Source organism: Leptidea sinapis, chromosome 12, assembly GCF_905404315.1.
Source record: "Leptidea sinapis chromosome 12, ilLepSina1.1, whole genome shotgun sequence".
In the NCBI taxonomy this organism is placed as follows: domain Eukaryota; kingdom Metazoa; phylum Arthropoda; class Insecta; order Lepidoptera; family Pieridae; genus Leptidea; species Leptidea sinapis.
This window is the reverse complement of record NC_066276.1, coordinates 4,034,648-4,052,512: the sequence shown is the minus strand read 5'-3', so window position 1 is coordinate 4,052,512 and position 17,865 is coordinate 4,034,648. Positions and strand designations below refer to the sequence as shown.

At 35.6% G+C, this 17,865-nt stretch overlaps 2 protein-coding genes across 9 annotated transcripts in view; both read left to right on the top strand.

Moving 5' to 3' along the window:
- Positions 1-3,933: 3,933 nt before the first annotated feature.
- Positions 3,934-5,894, top strand: LOC126967130 (frataxin homolog, mitochondrial). Its single transcript, XM_050811554.1, has 2 exons — positions 3,934-4,328; positions 5,562-5,894. Exons 1-2 carry the CDS (start codon positions 4,056-4,058, stop codon positions 5,805-5,807), a joined length of 519 nt encoding a protein of 172 aa, XP_050667511.1. The 5' UTR covers positions 3,934-4,055; the 3' UTR covers positions 5,808-5,894.
- LOC126967120 (uncharacterized) overlaps positions 5,818-17,865 on the top strand; it is a 29,219-nt gene continuing 17,171 nt past the window's right edge. For 3 of the 8 annotated variants that reach the window (XR_007729935.1, XM_050811532.1, XM_050811531.1), the window contains exons 1-7: positions 5,818-6,027; positions 7,233-7,366; positions 11,002-11,120; positions 12,008-12,165; positions 14,007-14,190; positions 15,226-15,332; positions 15,521-15,613. Coding sequence is in view for 7 of the 8 variants with exons in the window: in XM_050811532.1 (XP_050667489.1) it covers positions 5,953-6,027; positions 7,233-7,366; positions 11,002-11,120; positions 12,008-12,165; positions 14,007-14,190; positions 15,226-15,332; positions 15,521-15,613 (870 nt within the window). In the remaining variant the exon portion in view is untranslated. Of the gene's footprint in view, positions 6,028-7,232; positions 7,367-11,001; positions 11,121-11,553; positions 11,845-12,007; positions 12,166-14,006; positions 14,191-15,225; positions 15,333-15,520; positions 15,614-17,865 lie in introns of those variants that run through there. The other 5 variants (XM_050811533.1, XM_050811537.1, XM_050811534.1 and 2 more) reach the window with 5 other exon arrangements.

Below are 17,865 nucleotides of genomic sequence, written 5' to 3'. Positions count from 1 at the left end.
CAAAATTCTCGATGGTGCAAATTATTGTTTGCAAAATTAAGTGTTGAAATAGTGTAAGAAAACCCTATTATCAAAATATAAAGATTTCTGACCTTAATATAATTATGGACAATCGTAGCTATTTCGTTTGTGAACATAGAAACAAACGCCTTTATGATGATTAAGGCACTCATGAAAATCAATCAAATCGAATAACCTTAGAATACAAAATTTACTATGTTTCAAATTCAAATTTAAATATTTTTATTCCAAATAGGATGTGACATCACTTATTGAAAGTCAAAATCTAGCGCCCATTCCAAAACGAATGCCTCAGACAACAAACTCAGCGGGCGTTTTATTTTATCGAAAAAATATGTTTACAATGTAATATTGTACAATTAAACTTATTATTTAATAGCCTGAGGGTGGTCACTCCATTCCCAATCTGTGGTATCATTAAGAAAGTCATTTATGTTATAGTAACCTTTACCACACAAGCGTTTTTTAACAATTCTTTTGAATAACGTAATACTTTTGTTTTGAACATTTTCTGGGATCTTGTTGTAAAAGCATATACATCGCCCCACAAAAGACCTACTAACTCGACTTAGCCGTGTAGTAGGCATTATTTATATATAGTTTGTCCATTACAGTATGGCGTAATTCCCGATAAAAGGCTTGAATGGGTCTTAGAAGGCTTTCCAAGAATACAGGAAGCTAAAACACAAACAAAAGTTGGGCCTTATCCCATGTCTCATCTTTTACCGATGTTCTATGAAGATTACTTTCTATATTGGGGTAGTTTGACATCTGTGAGAGGACATAGCTATGTAGTCAGGTGGATTATACCCCGAAAATCAATATACGTCTCTCTTGATCAGGTTTCGTATGTTCTATATTAATTATTTAGTTATGTTTTAGTAAAATCAACACGAATAAAATTTGCCAAAATTATTCTATAATAGTCCTTTGGTACAGGTTTGTATATTTTGTTGCGTTTTAATCGACTATAACATTTGTTAATATTATCTATTTTGTACTCGTACCTATTGAACAATCTATCTTTAAATCATATTGATGTTTCAATAACTGATGCAGAATATGTATATGTGTTGTATAATTAAATGAAGTGTTATTTCATTTTATTTAGAAAACGAGCTTAGTTACTTAATTCTAAAAAATTAAAATTAGTATTCTTATAATCGCCTACATTTATATTAACTTTACTTATATTTATCACAAAATATAAAGGTACGTTCATTTGTTTGCGTGAATTAACTTGTGAAAATAAAAATGTTATAAGCTTCTAATTTGCTTCTTATGATTTTAATTATTATAATTAAATATTGCAGATGAAAGAATTCCGAAAGCTATGGGACCCTTGGGATGAACCAAATCTTCGTAACTTTAGGCCTCTTCAGGAACGTCAAAACAGACAAATTTTGTTTATTAATCCACATTGGAATCAATATAATTCGCTGTTACCAACGGCGAGAGTACTGCCAGAAGAATCCATTTCAGAATTGTCACCTGAATATAAAACGAAACTGTGGATGCTGCCGCCACAGAACGCATACATGATCCCAGAACCCGAAGAACATGTCGATACAGAACCAGGAGAAATTAAAGATGAACTATAATGTTAGTAAAATGTAAGCGAATACCTACAATATTATTGTACTAATTAATATTATTGTTATTCTTTGGCCTTATCGTTAAATTTAATTACCTGAAGGCAATGGGTCTAGAAAAGATTGAATGATGGTGGCGCAGCACCAATCGTCATCCATGACGATCTACGAAGATCTCCAGATCTTTTGGGGGAGGCCTTTGTCCAGCAGTGGACGTCTTCTGATTGATGTGATTTTTTATTTTATTTGATTTGGGACACAAAACAATGACACACTAGATGATTACATTAAAGGAAGAAATAACATAGTTAAGTAGTACTAAGTGCATAACCTACGACAATATCCACGGGTTACTATATAAGTGTTAGATTACAAGAAAGAAAAGAAGACTCTAATAACGCTAAGGTAATAATATTGTTATGAGGTTAGATATAATATATGTCTCCAATGAGAATACCTACTCAATTTAATAACAATGAGATTTAAGTTTAAATTTAATTTAATAACATTAATTAAATTGATATTGTTTCAATGTGCTATTGATTGCTGATTTGAATTGTAATTCTGATATACCTAATGTGTCAATATCTGAAAAGATTTCATTGTATGTGCTAATAATAAATAAATAATGTGCGGGAGTTGGTCCGAATTGGGCTAACTGCAAAAAGGAGACGCATTTGTACCTACACTGCGCTGACATACAACTCTTGGGACCTGGAAGTTTAGATTGTGTACTAAATCACTGCAATCATTTGTTGTTACACAATCCATATAATGTTTAAGCCCCAAGAAGTTTCCTTCTGGGCTTTAGGGTCTGTAAGATATATTTTTGTAGCAGATCGGTGTATGATAATTTAGATCGGTAACATCTATAATGAAATGATTTTAGAAATTTACGCTGTAATTCTCAATCACATATTTAGATGTGATGATGATGAATGGGCCAAGACTTACTTTGTTGTAGGTAGTTCCAGATTATTTGTGTTGTATATAAGCAGGAGAAATTTGGATGCTAAAGTAAGCCGTTTGATAGCTGGGATTATTCTAAGCTTATGCTAAGATAACCCAATGCAAAATTTAAGTGCGCGCTTCATTACACACAATGTTCACGATTATGCTAAAAAACCCGTTGCAATAGAAAATATAGGTACTTACTAAAATATGTCAATATCCCAAACATAATATGTTAACCATTCATTGATTCTCACTTATTACAAGAGAAAATCAATGAATAATCTATTTGATGTGCTATCTAATTATGAATAGAAAATTATCAAGGTATTTGGTGTGAGATACGGCACACATTATACGTGATAGGTATACATATTATGTACATGTAGGTAACTAGGAAAGACTGTCAGTGACTTCTATAAGAGTTGGCTAACATGCTTTAATATGGCCATTTTCACCCCCACATGTCAAGAACTGAAATATTATCCTCAACAGTGCAGTTATCAAGGAACTGTCAATATGATAGTCTGTTTTGACACCTAAAAGGCAGGCAATGCACTTGTGATTTTTCTGGTGTTACAAAAGTGGTAAGTAATTTCGCCATCAAACGATAAGGTTGGACGAGTAGGTACAATTTGTTTAGTTTAAACTTTGTATACTGTTTTATAAATAAATAAATTAAAAAAAATTCCTTTTCCATCGTACTTAGAAATATAAGTGTATTGTTCATCTTCCGATTCCATTACGCCAAGTTAATAATTATATCTTCTCATGTGGACACTTAGTTATGTACCTATAATATCCATCCTAGACCATATTTATTATTATTTAGGGTTAAAAAATTGAAGTGTTTTTGATAGCTGTTTTATATTCAGATTTGATAAAAAGGTAGCTTTGTTTTATTTTGTAAGTGTTAGCATGTGTTGCAATTTATTACAATTAATACAATTTGTTTTGTTTTTGTTAGTAAGTTGGTATTTTATAACCCCTGAATGTGTGAAGGCCTCCTCCAAAGAACTCAAAATGTCTCAGAAAAGTTCGACTATTCTCTATAGTTCAACTGGGAGGATGAAGAAGACGAAGAGGAAGATGGGATTCGTGTCGTAGGTGTAGGTCTGCCTCTATTATTTTTTTCACGCGGACTGCGCCATCTTCTGATACTATTAGTCCATCTTTGAATTTTCACACGTGCAACATGGCCGGACCATTTCTATTTAAGTATTTGTGCATAAATCATAGCATCAATTATTGCTTTAGTTAAGCGCCTTATTTTGATATGATCAAGTCAAAAGTAGTCATTGTCATTTGTCACTGTTAGACCGTTTTGATTAAATGTCCGTATGTCAACATCAACGTAACAGCGCGGCAGAGGTTATGTTTTTGTTTGTAATTGTGTTCCGAGTCCGACATGGGCGACATGTAATAGAAAACAGTTTGTGTGTTCAATAAAATATACAGTACCTAGTTACCATTAGAAACAAATAACGTAAAATGTTAAAAAGTGCTGTGCGTACCAGCTATTGGCTGGTTCGTCGAACTATCAATAAAACCCCTGCAGTAATTCCGTCTTCACAACCCAAATCATTTAGAACAGAAATTGTATTAAATTGTAAATTATACTCAAGTGATGTTAATATTTCGAATAATATAGAGCAGGCGGTTTTTGAGGATATATGTAACGAAACATTAGAATCATTGTGTGAATATTTTGAAGAGGTAATTGATCAATCTTCGAGTCTCAAAGGTGCTGATGTAACTTTTAGTGTAAGTACCATTTACCTTTTGCTTTTTATCGTTAGTTTCTATACGTTCATTACAGTACATTTAAATTCAATTAAAATCTTATTTATGTGGCATATTCATATCTATATACCTGTATATCCATTTTCTTTTACCATTCTATCTTTGCATAATATCATACTTTATTCAAAGATTTTCACACATTTTATAATAATTGACTTGATTAACTGGAATAATATTGTTGTTCGAAGCCATTTGGAAAGTTGAATCAGAATATTTTAGAATTTGAATAAAAAACAATTTTTTTACTTTCTGTTGTCTCTAGACAGATAACCATGTCTAACTTAAACACTTTATTTGTCTAGATGCACTGTGACAGCTGCGTACATGTTAGAAAAATAGTGGCTAACTGTTAGCCTTTTTTAATTTTCAACAACACACACACTAAAATTGAATAAAGTATCGTGAATCTAAGACATAGCCTGTCAATCACACTAAAGTAATAAACCTGGCCTGTTATCATGTGTTGCCTAACAGCAAGAGGCTCTCTCTAGACATATAAATTATCTAAAGCTAAAAAAATATTGACCAAATAAATTTCAAAAAATGTCATAATCACTCAACACTGACATTTTTTTCTTTCCACTTTATTTTTATCTATACTAATATTATAAAGCTGCAGTGTTTGTTTGTTTGTTTGAACTCGCTAATCTCTGGTACTACTGGTCCGATTTGAATGATTCTTTCAGTGTTGGGTAGTCCATTTATTGAGGAAGGCTATAGGCTATGTTTTCTTTTTTTTTCAAAACTAGGGATCCGTAATAAAATTGCTATTTTGTAACACAAGGTGTAAAATCGAAAAACTATTTTTGCGTGCGCTGCAAAAACTATTGACAATAGAACAAAATGATGTACAGGCTATAATATAGGCAATATTTTATTACTTATAAAACTATAGCGTGAATTATACTTTATATGGCATAACAACGTTTGCCGGGCCAGCTAGTATAATATAATATTATCATGAATTAATAAAGTTATTCATAATTGCTTCTAGGGCCTACTGCATTCTAGATTATCAACTGTGCTTTTTTTTATATTTTCTGCTCTCTGTTTATATGTATGTTATTTGATTCGGCAATGTGAATATTCAATCTGTGTAACTGACATCCTAATAATCAAGTTTCGTCTTTATTACTTCATGAAACATTATCAAGTTTAGTTTTTTCATTCAATAATAAAAGTATTTATTTACAGGATGGAGTACTTACCATCTTCTTAGGTCCTGAGCATGGGACATACGTTATAAACCGACAGACACCCAACAAACAAATTTGGCTAAGTTCACCTGTTTCTGGACCGAAACGTTATGACTTAGCATTGGAAAATGGTGGCTACTGGGTCTACAAACACGATGGAGTAACACTACACAAACTACTCCAGAGTGAAATTTCAAAGATCATAGAAAAGGCAGATTTTTCAAATTGTGCACATTTCAAATAAATCAGATTCCTTTCATAGATGCTCGTAACTGTTTATGAAGTTGTTCCTGGTTGTTGTATAAAATATTGTATTATATAGATAGGTCTTGTTTAGTTTGTTTTATTTTTATTTTCATCTAATACAATTAGTAATATAATTTACCATAATGGAGGTAATTGAGGATGGAAATATTATGGATAGGATTCCTATTCTGCTACAAAGGGATTTGGAGTACTACCAGGTGATTTTACTGTTATTTTACGTTTTTTATTTTTATGCAAACATGTAGCATAGGCGAAATATGAAAATCTATGATAATATAATCATTTAGTTGAGCAGGTTATTACTTTTCCTAAAATATGGCTGAGGGAAGTGATTTCTGGCCCATGTGATATTCTCATGAATGGGAGCTACTTGTAGTGGCTAGATGATCCAGTCATTGAGAAGGTTGCTTTTGTTGTTCAATTTAAAGCTATATTACTTTCTTTAAATACTTCAATAGGTTTTAAATGTTAACTTAGTTCACATCTTTATATAAACTGCCTATGAACTGATGCATCTTCTGTGCTCCATAACTCTAAAACTTCTTTTTATGATTTACATACATCTTTTATTGTTGTACCTCAGTTGAAATATTTGAGTATTTTGTTGCATCACTTTGCTTACATTGTATTTAAAATATTAAATGTGAAATGATGAAGAAAAATATTCATTAAATAGAATGGCAATTTTTCACGCTACTTCTCAGTAAAATGTATTATAACTATGACATACATAGGTGTGTTTTTATTTACTAACATGAATGAATAAGTCACGGTTTGGATTTTGATTTAAGTGCTTTATCACAAATCACAAAGATATACACACATTATGATTATGTTTTTTGATGTCTTTTAAATATGCATGTGCTATAAAGTGTCTATCCATCCTAATAGTGTGATTGGTGTGGCACAGATAGATGTATACATAATTTTCAGGGCTATGAGTGACTCTCTTAATATTCAGCACATTATTAATAATGTTATTGGTGGAGGTAACAACCTACCATCAAATACACCTCATGCTTGTCTACTCTCAAGTCTTGCTGTTAGTTTAGATGAAAATTTGAAAAAAGTTTTAAACTTGAGACATGCATTAATTTAGATCATTTTTTTTTATGAAAATGAGGGACAAGACGAGCAGGACGTTCAGCTGATGGGTAATTCATTTCATTTCAATTGATACGCCCTGCCTATGACAATGCAGTGCTGCTCATTCTATAGATGCCACAATAGTTTTATTGGATTCTTTAGTAATAATAATTAAATACATACTGTATGATCATTGCATACAATAAGCCTCTTTGGAGTTTCTAATGTTGCCACACTATGGATCCAGGAGGTGACTCCATTATAAGCTGAGAAGTTTGTCTCTTTAGTATACTAAGTTACAAAAAATCACTTGCAGATAAACCAAACAGTTCTGTCAGAAAAGATATGTTGTGGTGTTGTGGGTGGAAGACTCGATTTCCCCCGAAGTGCTTCCTTTGCTGCTGTTAAAATTGTACTGTGGCTTGAAGAAGAATTTTCAATAGCCTTTAAGTAAGTTTAATATTTATATCTTGATACTAGTGTGTTAAGTGGATGTCAAGTTTTGTTTGTTTGCCATCTAAATTAGTGTTGTTTCATAATTTACTAAACTCCATTATAAATGGGTTATTGTGCTTCAATTTTCGCCACTTTAGTAGGTCCATTTTATGTGAACTGTAGGCTGTATTAATTGACCAACTCTGACTAAAAATAAAAAAGCCCCTTATGTTTGGGATTGCCAAGTATGTTTTGTCTATTGATGACAGAGTATCGCTTCTTCATGCCCGGCCTAACGACCATGAATGTTCAGGGTAGATAAATAATATGATAGTATGCGATTATTATTAACTATGTATGGCTTCATAAACTGATAGGAGAATGAGATGATTAAGAAGATAATTCTCGAGCAGTATAGTGGGTATCTGCCGCGTACTGTAAGAGAAATAGATGCACTGAGTAGGTAACTATATGCCATATGAGATCTAAATGCTTACTTCTTATCTGGACTACGAGAGTTGCGTTTACTTTAGGACCTCTCGCGAACTGCTTGTATGAGATCAGAGGTAGATAGGTGACTAGCTAAATGTATGTGTGCGTCCATAGTGCGAGCCTAGCGCGGATGCGATGACGGGTGCGAAATATCTAACATATGAAACGCGCCTTTGTGTCCTTACTGAAGTGACTAAGGCGGAAGCCTAGAGTTATGACCGCACTACGAGCCTAGTCAGCGAGCGACCTAGCGCGCGGATGGCGGGGATAACAAACCAGTTCGCTCTTGTGCGCGGCTGCGTATTAATTGTTGTAAAATGGCGGTAAATACTGTATTGTTTATAAGTGCAATTCAATCTAAACCACCTTCGCACGACTCGCCGCGGATTGGGGTGTCGTCCCCGCCATCTGGATGTGTGGCGGTCCTCCACTGTGCGGTTTTCGAGGAGCTTTCTTCCACGTACTACTGAGCTGTGGGGTGAGCTTCCTTGTGCGGTGTTTCCGGGACGATGCGACGTGGGTACCTTCAGGGGAAGCGCGTACACCTTCCTTGGGGGCCTGCGGCGCTCTTGTGATTCCTCTGGTGTTGCAAGAGAGTGTGGTCGGTGGTGATCACTTAACACCAGGTGACCCGTGCGCTCGTTTGTCCTCCTATTCCATAAAAAAAAACGCTAGCGATAATCTAATCCGTTTAATTACCCAAATCCCATACCTTGAGTAAGTATTACATCTCAGTTCTCACAAACCTACAGTAAATACGGCTATAGAAACCGAAGAAAGCGAAAAAAATGTAAATATTCTGACCGATATTTTTAAGGCTCCGTAACCGAATGACATTGATCGAATAATAAACAGAACAGCTTGAGGAATATTAATATGGATATCACGTATGGCAGAATTCACATTTTATTTTGTTAGGTATTGGACTCATATATATATATAAATGAATTGCTGTTCGTTAGTCTCGCTAAAACTCGAGAACGGCTGCACCGATTTGGCAAATTTAGGTCTTGAATTATTTGTGGAAGTCCAGAGAAGGTTTAAAAGGTGAATAATCACGAAAATGCTGCTAAATTAAATAAAAACAACAAATTTGTTTTTCCTTTGATGTGTCCATACATAATATCTATGAGAGAATTTATTGACGCACGGTTTGACAGTTCTGCTGTGAAATAATTTCATTACGACAGCAGGGTGCATATTTTACGAAGTAACTTTTGATGTTATGATATATTATTGACAAATTCATTTAAAAACATTATTTTATTTATAATTTACAGAACAACGTCTGTCGGGTTAGCTAGTTGTTAATATTTTTCCATTATGTTTTCAAACGCAGATTAAGGATCTCTCCGCTGAGCTCTAATTAGGTACCGCAGGCTTAGTCGCAAAGTGCGGCTTTTACTACGCCCAAGTGGGCGTACTCGAGCCAGTCTCGAACACTGTGCGACGTTGACGTGCCACATGTTCTGTTAAACTTTGCTAATAATGTAAACTAAAATGCCGGGTTGCGTAGCAAAACTCTGTAAAAATAATACTACAACAAATAAGAAACACTAGGATCACATAATATCAGCAGTAAGTATTTTGTGTTTTATTAATTTCAATGTATAATAACACGAAGCGTATGTTACAAAATTTGAAAGATGCCATGAGTGTCGGCACGCACACAAGCATCTAATAGTTGCCGCAATAAAGAAGCTATTTTTCTTAGGTGGTGCGTAATCTAGTTGGAGCGCAGCGGAGACCAATCCTTAATCTATGTTTTCAAATTTTATTTTTGCTGTCACTTTAATGTTAAATTTGGCATAATAATATGGCATAACTGCTCCGCCCAGCAAGAGAGGCATTTAAGGACCAATGTGTAAATGTGATCCGAGGCGAAGCAGAGTCACATACGTAAGTTCATTTCTCTAATAACGCTCGAAAATTAAAACTAAACGGCTTTTGCCGCCTCTTGAATTTCGGGTTTTTATTTTTTTTACTTTTTAAAGAAAAAAGGGGACGCCATAAGGAGGACGTTCAGCTGATGGTAATTGATACGCCCTGTCCATTACAATAAAACAGCGCCGCTCAAGATTATTGAAAAACCCAAAAATCTGAGCGGCACTACAACTGCGCTCGACACCTTGAGACATAAGATGTCAAGCCTCATTTGCCCAGTAATTTACCAGAAACACAGTAATGCTTACACATTGGCAGAAATAGGCGGTACCGTTGTGGTACCCACAATCTAGCCAGCATCCGGTGTAAAGGAGCCTCCCACTGGTAGTGTGAAAGTAAATTACTTTATGAACTCGTCAAACTCATTGCCTTCACTTGAACCCATTTTGTCAAATTACACCAGGGTCGATAATTATAGAAACCGAAATAAAATAATGGGATAAAACCAATTGGAAAAGGAAGAGACTATAACAAAAATTAAAGGAAAAATAATTTACGGGCGATCTGAAGTCAGAATCAGAAGTCGTGGTTAAAAAGGTCTTCAGTGTTTTATTCCATTCCATCTACTAGGCTCCGTAAAATTGCTAAATCTTTTAAAGTGGATTGTGTTATATTTTATAATAAACTCCCAAATGAAATTAAAATATTACCTATTAAAAAATTTAAATGTGTCGTAAAAAACAAATTAACATCTAAGGCCTATTATAATGTGAAAGATTATTTGAATGATAAAAATAGTTGGAATTAATGTTCTAAATTGTGTTAATGAATGTTCTTATACTCAATTGAATGGTATTGTAACTTTTGTACTTCATCCTGACTTGCACTAAATAACTTATAAAGTTTTACAGTGAATAAAGATTTTTTGACTTTGACTTTGACTTTTGACTAAACCACCTATATTGCAAAGTAAACCTCCACAACACAGTAATTTTTAGGGTATAACCTCAATTCTTCATAAAAATTTAAAAAATCACTGAATTGATCTCTGCTTTTATTTATTTTGTGTACACCATCTCTTATCTCATCTGTGTTCAACACCCCCCATCTTAAAATATTGCAAATGTCGTCTTATTCGGTGTCACTGCAAGCTGCACATGTCAAAATTTTACGGCACAGGTACGTATCTTGAAAAGGGCGAACTGCCTTCTCTGTAGATCTTCTCTTAAATTGCACTGTTCTCTGGATTCATATTGTAAGTGGTTTGATTTCAGACAAGGTTCTGGAATGTTCGTTAAAACAGATGAAGATAGTTCAGACGGAGGTGTAGCAAAGACGTCAGATCCAGACAAATTTGTCCAATTGGCTGTTAAATCTAGTGACTCGCTTCTGGGTAAGTATGCAGTCCATAGCAGTCCATACAATAACCAGTGGGAGGCTCCTTTGCACAGGATGCCGGCTAGATTATGGGTACCACGACGGCGCTTTTTTCAGAGGTGAAGCAGTAATGTGTTAGCATTATTGTGTTCAGTCTGAAGTGCGCCGCAGCTACTGAACTTACTGGGCAAATGAGACTTAACATCTTATGTCTCAAGGTGACGATCGCAATTATTGTAGTGCCACTCAGAATATTCAATAATCCTGAGTGGCACTGATTGCGCACGGCCGCGGCCTAATGATTACCATTAGCTGAACGTCCTGCTCGTCTCGTCTCCTGCTGTCATAAAAAATACATCTATTCCTAATACTCTAGCCTCAGATTTCAGCATTACAAGATTTTCGCTGAGATATATGCTTACAAACAAAGAATGATTCCCGTTTAAGCTATTTATAGACCCGTGTTAAGAATGGTGAGTCTGTGTTAATAAGAACACTGTCTTTCCATCCTGCATTATCTTAACGTGCATAGTATCCTCAGGACTCTCAAACGTCTACTCATAGTTCTCATGTCATCATCATTATCTTCTGAATTGTCCTCCACTTTTTCTTTTTAGATTTCTGGGATACCAGTCCGTGATGAATTTACTCGATTTGTCTGTACCGCATAGGGCGTGACCCGTTCAGCGCCACTCAAGTTCTTAAAATGTGACTTATCTTATTTTTATTTTCTCTCTTAGGTATAAAATTTTTTCTCATTTTATGTGTTTTATTATTATGCATTAAATTACCATGAATTGCAGTAAAAAGAGATAGAGTAAAAATGTACAATTCAATCGTTAAATAAAGTTGCTTTATAAGATCGAATTCTTTACATTATAATGATGTTAAAATTGATTACAGAACACCTACACATGCTAGCCCAAGAAGCGTTAGATCACGCCGACTTGCCCGTACTAACCGCCACACTGGGTGCAGCCGCGTTGTTGAAAAATAGCCTCTATTGCTACTTACAGCATGTTGAAGACACCGGAAACTCTGAGAGACAATCTATCATTCAAGTAAATTGTTGTCATAATCATTAAATCACATATGCAGGATGTCTGGCGGCAGATTTATTGTTTCAAAATTAAATAAAAAAGAATAACTATTTGACACATCGTTTTAATTAAAATATTGAAGGGCATAATAATAATGGGGTTTTCATGTTTTGAAGATTAAGTCACCCAAATCTCTTCCGCCAAGTTGCAAACACTCTTCAAAACGGAGCATCGCGTTCCGCGTTACCGCTGCAATAAACTGCTCAATTGTGCTGTTTTCTCGTCGAATGTTTTCTTGTAAGTCCACAAGAATTCGGGGATTGTTAGAATAAACTCTCACTTTGAGATAGCCCCAAAAAAATCCATTAGGGTGGCCATTGGATGTCCCCAAAGCCACTTGATCAGTTTTTGAGGGAAAGCTTTCTGAAGCAAAGTGATCGAATCTCAGGCCATGTGTGCGTTCGCAGCGTCCTGTTGGAACCACGTGTAGGTTGAGATCGATGGGTGGGCTCACAGGTTCAGCAAAAAGAAATCCGTAATCATGCGTCGATAATTCTCACTTTTGACATTTGTCGCCTGCCCCCACAAATGGTCCAACTATCCCATTCGTGGATAAGGCGCACCAAGCAGTTAGCCTGGGGCAATTCAATGGTTTTTGATGTTTCTAGTCGAGGGTTACGGGGTCTTAGAGACCAGTAACGGCAGTTTTGCCTGTTAACGTGCCCATTTTAATGGACGTGAGCCTCGTCGCACTAAAAATAGAATTCACAGTTCGAATTTTTTGCGTGAAAAGAAGTCACTCTCTTTCTATTTTATGAACGATTTAAATTTTGAATAGATCTAACTTTAGATCCTTTTTTCATGGATAATCGCTCTTTGAAGTCCCACTGAGGCTGCCCTTTTCCGTATAGAAAGTCATAGATTTTCAGGTAAACTCTATTCAACCAGTTCAGTGGGGAGTCCTCAAAAATCAACTGGACCCAGGCGGTGGGTTGTTCATAGCCGGAGCAGTTTTGTGGAGCCTCTGCATCCAGGCGCGAACTAAATTCATACTTGGTCCATCATGACCACTGCGACATCGTGACCAAGCAATCCGCACGATTACTGATTCCCACGACACCACCCTCCCTCCGTACCGCTTTTTGAAATACTTAATCGTATTTAAAAACATAAATCTGCCGCCAGACACCCTGTACAATAAATAGATTTTAAAAAATAAACTCTCTTAATGTTTTATAATTAAAAATACTTACAATTATTAAGATAGGTAAAATGGAATGTGCTTTATTTGAAATAGGCTGAACCTTCAGACGCTATCCGGTACTCGATGATTGGTTGCTTTGTCCATCGCACAAAATTATTATTATTACCGTCCGGACCGTCTGATGGTCCGGCCGTTCCAAATCTTACCATATATTTAGGCTATTTTAGCGCCGCGCGCCATGATGGCTTGATGTAGGTATCTGTAGATACTCAGTAACTGTGACTTTAGCAGCTTTTGTTCCCATTTTTAAATAAACTACATCGTAGACGGTAACTAGAGTACTTCAGTACTTAAAACTCTTTATATTTCCAAATAAATTGAATAACTGATAAAAATCCAAATATCTGGCAAAATTAATGTTTTGTGTAATACAAGTCCAAATACTTACCCCTTTTATTTTGGGCTTTATCAAGCAAGAGATAATAGGAACATCTATTTTAATAAATGCTTTCAATTAAATGACTATTTGAAATTATATTTTGCACATTGTTTTAAAAAGTTGTCGCACCGGTATTCAGTACCTACAATTAAACACAGTCGTTTCGGGTAATCGCCCTGGAACTCATATTTAATGTAATATTATAAAATGTAATTTCAGTCTTGCTACAAGCGATACGTGACAATGTCAGAAGCGGTTGCCGAGAGAGTCCTCGACTTGCACAACCGTGTACTCTCCCTGTACATAATGCAAGATTCTGGCGGGCGCCCGATAGACACGATGGGAAAATGTGTGGTTGAGACGGGCACGCCCTCTGTGCAGGGCTGGTGGCTGTACATGAATGGTGTGTATCTATTCTGCAGGCATCATTACAGCCACATGCGACTGGGGAAAACGCAATCCAAGGCGTATTATGCTACGCTTTCCGTCAGGTCTGTTCGTGACCGACTGACCATGTTGTCAGTATAAATTTGCTTTTCACAAGAGACGTGCTACGCTACGTTGCTATGGATGCGTTCCATATCCACCAATTAATTGGTCCACATTGCAAAGTTCTGGTGGATACTGTTTCTGCTAACCTATGTTTTTAATACCTATGGAAGCCGGCTAGGATGGTCGCGAGTGATGTAGCTATGTTTAGAGCACAGAACCTTGTTATCTTACTTGCTCTACTACGATAACACCCCGTGAAGATGAGGTTTATTATTTTCCGTACAGGAATCTGACATGAATCTTGAGGAAGACCAGCCACTAAGGTGAATAATGATAAATTGAATGTGATGGTGGAAGATTAGTATCAGTCGAAACGTTTACATTTTTTTTTATGAAAATAAGGGACAAGACGAGCAGGACGTTCAGCTGATGGTAATTGCTACGCCCTACCCATTACAATGCAGTGCCGCTCTGGATTCTTGTAAAACCCCAAAAATTCTGAGCGGCACTACAACTGCGCTCGTCACCTTGAGACATAAGATGTTAAGTCTCATTTGCCCAGTAATTTCACGAGCTTCGGCGCCCTTCAGACCGAAACACAGTAATGCTAACACATTACTGCTTCACGGCAGAAATAGGCGCCGTTGTGGTACCCATAATCTAGCCGGCATCCTGTGCACAAGAGCCTCCCACTGACAGAAGCTTAGATTTCACATCCTCGCATTATAGCTGCATTTCACATCTCTGGGATAAAAATTAAGGCAGTTTCCTTATGGGTTGGTCATGCCGCTTCATATCAGGTGAACAATTGACTTGTTTCCGTAAGAATATAGGTAATGTGTAAGCACCCTTAGACCCAAAAAAGAACGTATAAAATATATTATATTTGTGAATTAATTAATAACTTAAGCAGTTACTTATTATTAATAATGTTAATGTAATGTAGGTAGCCGCAAGGATCTGTGGGACACGGTGCCACCGCGTATGGCCCAGAGAATTTTTGCAGGAATGTTGAACGAAACTTTAACTATTCTCTCTGTGAGATACTGTCAGGTAATATGAAAAATGTATGAGTGCACTTTTGGTTGTTGAACTTTTTTATTTATAGTTCTACGACAAAAAGTTACAGAACCAAAGTTGTAGAGAATTTAATTTGCAACAAAAAATGCTAACAAATTTTTTTATCAAATAAATAGTTTAAGAGATATATCGCAAAAACCATTTCAACCCCTATTTTCAAGATGGCGGCCGTGGGACAAGGGTGGCGACCCCACAAACTTGATTTTAGCCCTACACATCAAAAAAATAAAATTGCGTCCTCTAAAAAACACAAGGTAAGGCTTAAAAAATGTAACATTTCAATGGACTAACTAGTAAATAAAACACGTCCTTCCGTAACGAGGTTTAATTGTGACTGACCAAGAGAATATAATCACTACGTCCTGTGACTAGCGTCAAGTGTGATCTACAATTCTATACATTATGATATCTATACATTAGGCTATACTCCTATAAATAAGTACATACATCACAACGCCGATTTCGCCGAAGTTGGTTTTATTAATGACCTGGCGTCTGCGATTTTTTTCTAACAAATACTTTCAATGGCTAAATCACCTACATTTATATGGAAGCCCAATGCTATAGGTATAACTGAGCGCTCTGGCTTATATAGGCCACGACCGTCTACCGTAATGATGCTACCAACTGTTACTACAGTAGTGCCAACTAACTGCTATTAAAGTTATTTCTACTTATAGTGATAATTATATTAAATAGTATTTAAATATTAACAGTAGTTAAATGAATGTTTTTATTAATTGGGATATCTTATGACAGTCAGACATAAACATAAAATTGCTTTACCCAGTTTTAGAACCACTTAGGCAAATATGTCATTTTTGGGAAATTCTGTTAGATTCTATAATAAGCTCCCCACGACCATAACATAATTGCCTGACAAAACATTCAAGAAATATATAAAAGCTGTTTTAATGGAAAAGGTTACTATAATATTAAGGAATATATTGAGGATAAAATAAGTTTGGAGTACGGTACCATGCATATCGCGAGTCTCTGCGACCCTGTAGCATCCACTGACGTACATATAATAAATTTAAAAATGTCAATGTAAAGAAAATAATGAAATAATAACTAAGTGAAATAAAACTTTTATGTTAACAAAAATAAATCTATAGTCCGACTTAGTAGACTTTCCACTACTACGAGATCGGTATATACGCGACGGAAACAGCGGAACATTGCTAGTACTTAATAATACTAATTGACTCTTCCCAAACTTTACACTTTAAGAGCTACTAGACAATTAAGTGTACTACAACTATATAATTCCTTATTATCAGTTAACTTGAGCAGTGTAGTGACCGAATAATGGTGCCTCCATTATTACCACAGTACAATATTAACAGTAGATACCTATAAATAACTGAAATGCTCGAGAGTCTATGCAAAGACGCTGTTTTCGAGTGTTGACGATATATTTTGGCATTAAACGGAAGCTGAGTATAATGTTTATGAGGAATGGCTACCCAACTTCAAATTAAAAAGCCTCGAGATTTGCCACAAATTGCTACTACTTGCGATATTTTATTCAAAATACTGAATAGCTAAATAACTACTACCCTCTTGTCCATTTACATCTAAAAGTCGGTCTTCACGTCATGAACATCTATTTTCCATTCTCTGTTGTTTAATTAATGATAATTGCACTACCTAATGCACCAGTGGGGGGCACCATTGCACAGGATGCCGGTTAGATTATGGGTAACACAAGGGTGCCTATTTCTGCCGTGAAGCAGTAATGTGTTAGCATTACTGTGTTTCGGTGTGAAGGGCGCCGTACCTAGTGAAATTACTGGGCAAATGAGAGTTAACATCTTATGTCTCCAGGTGACGAACGCAGTTATAGTGCCGCTCAGAATTTTTGTGTTTTTCTAGAAACCTGAGCGGCACTGCATTGTAATGGGTAGGGCGTATCAATTAATCCTGTTCGTCTCGTCCCTTATTTTCATAAAAAAAATCTGCCGTGAATACCACAGTCTTCTACACGAATCTACTTCACACTCTCTTCTAAAATGGAAGTCTGCGTTACGTTAAATCCTTCAATATTTATAAAAAATATTTTACTTCCTATTATTGCTTATTAAGAACACAATATATATTATTCTCTTAAAATATATCCAACTGTAGATATTTGGTTGCTTATTAATATTGTATTTTATTGATATATATGTACTGTTGATACACATTAGCTGCAGCTTTTCTTGTGTTTGACTATTCGTTTTCTTGTTTAATTTAAAATAACAATATATTTAATCTTACTTCATAGTTACTATCCCTGGTTTGTATGGACCGCTTTTGGTAAAAAGCCTCCTCCAAGGAATTCCATTCAGTTTTGGTTTTTGCAGTTTCTATCTAACTTTGCCCCACCACCACCACTATTTCATCTGCCCTGTGGTAAATCCACAAGACCTGCTTCTCTTTCTGATGCCTAGAGGTCCGGACCATTTAATTATTCTATGTGTCCATCTGTCGTCAGTGTATCTGGCCACGTGCCATTGTTTAA

Bases quoted from the DNA above. Each gene is read 5' to 3' on its own strand.
- LOC126967130 (XM_050811554.1), top strand. From the start codon at position 4,056: ATGTTAAAAAGTGCTGTGCGTACCAGCTATTGGCTGGTTCGTCGAACT. The intron at 4,329-5,561 runs GTAAGTACCATT...ATTTATTTACAG, and splicing joins GTGCTGATGTAACTTTTAGT to GATGGAGTACTTACCATCTT.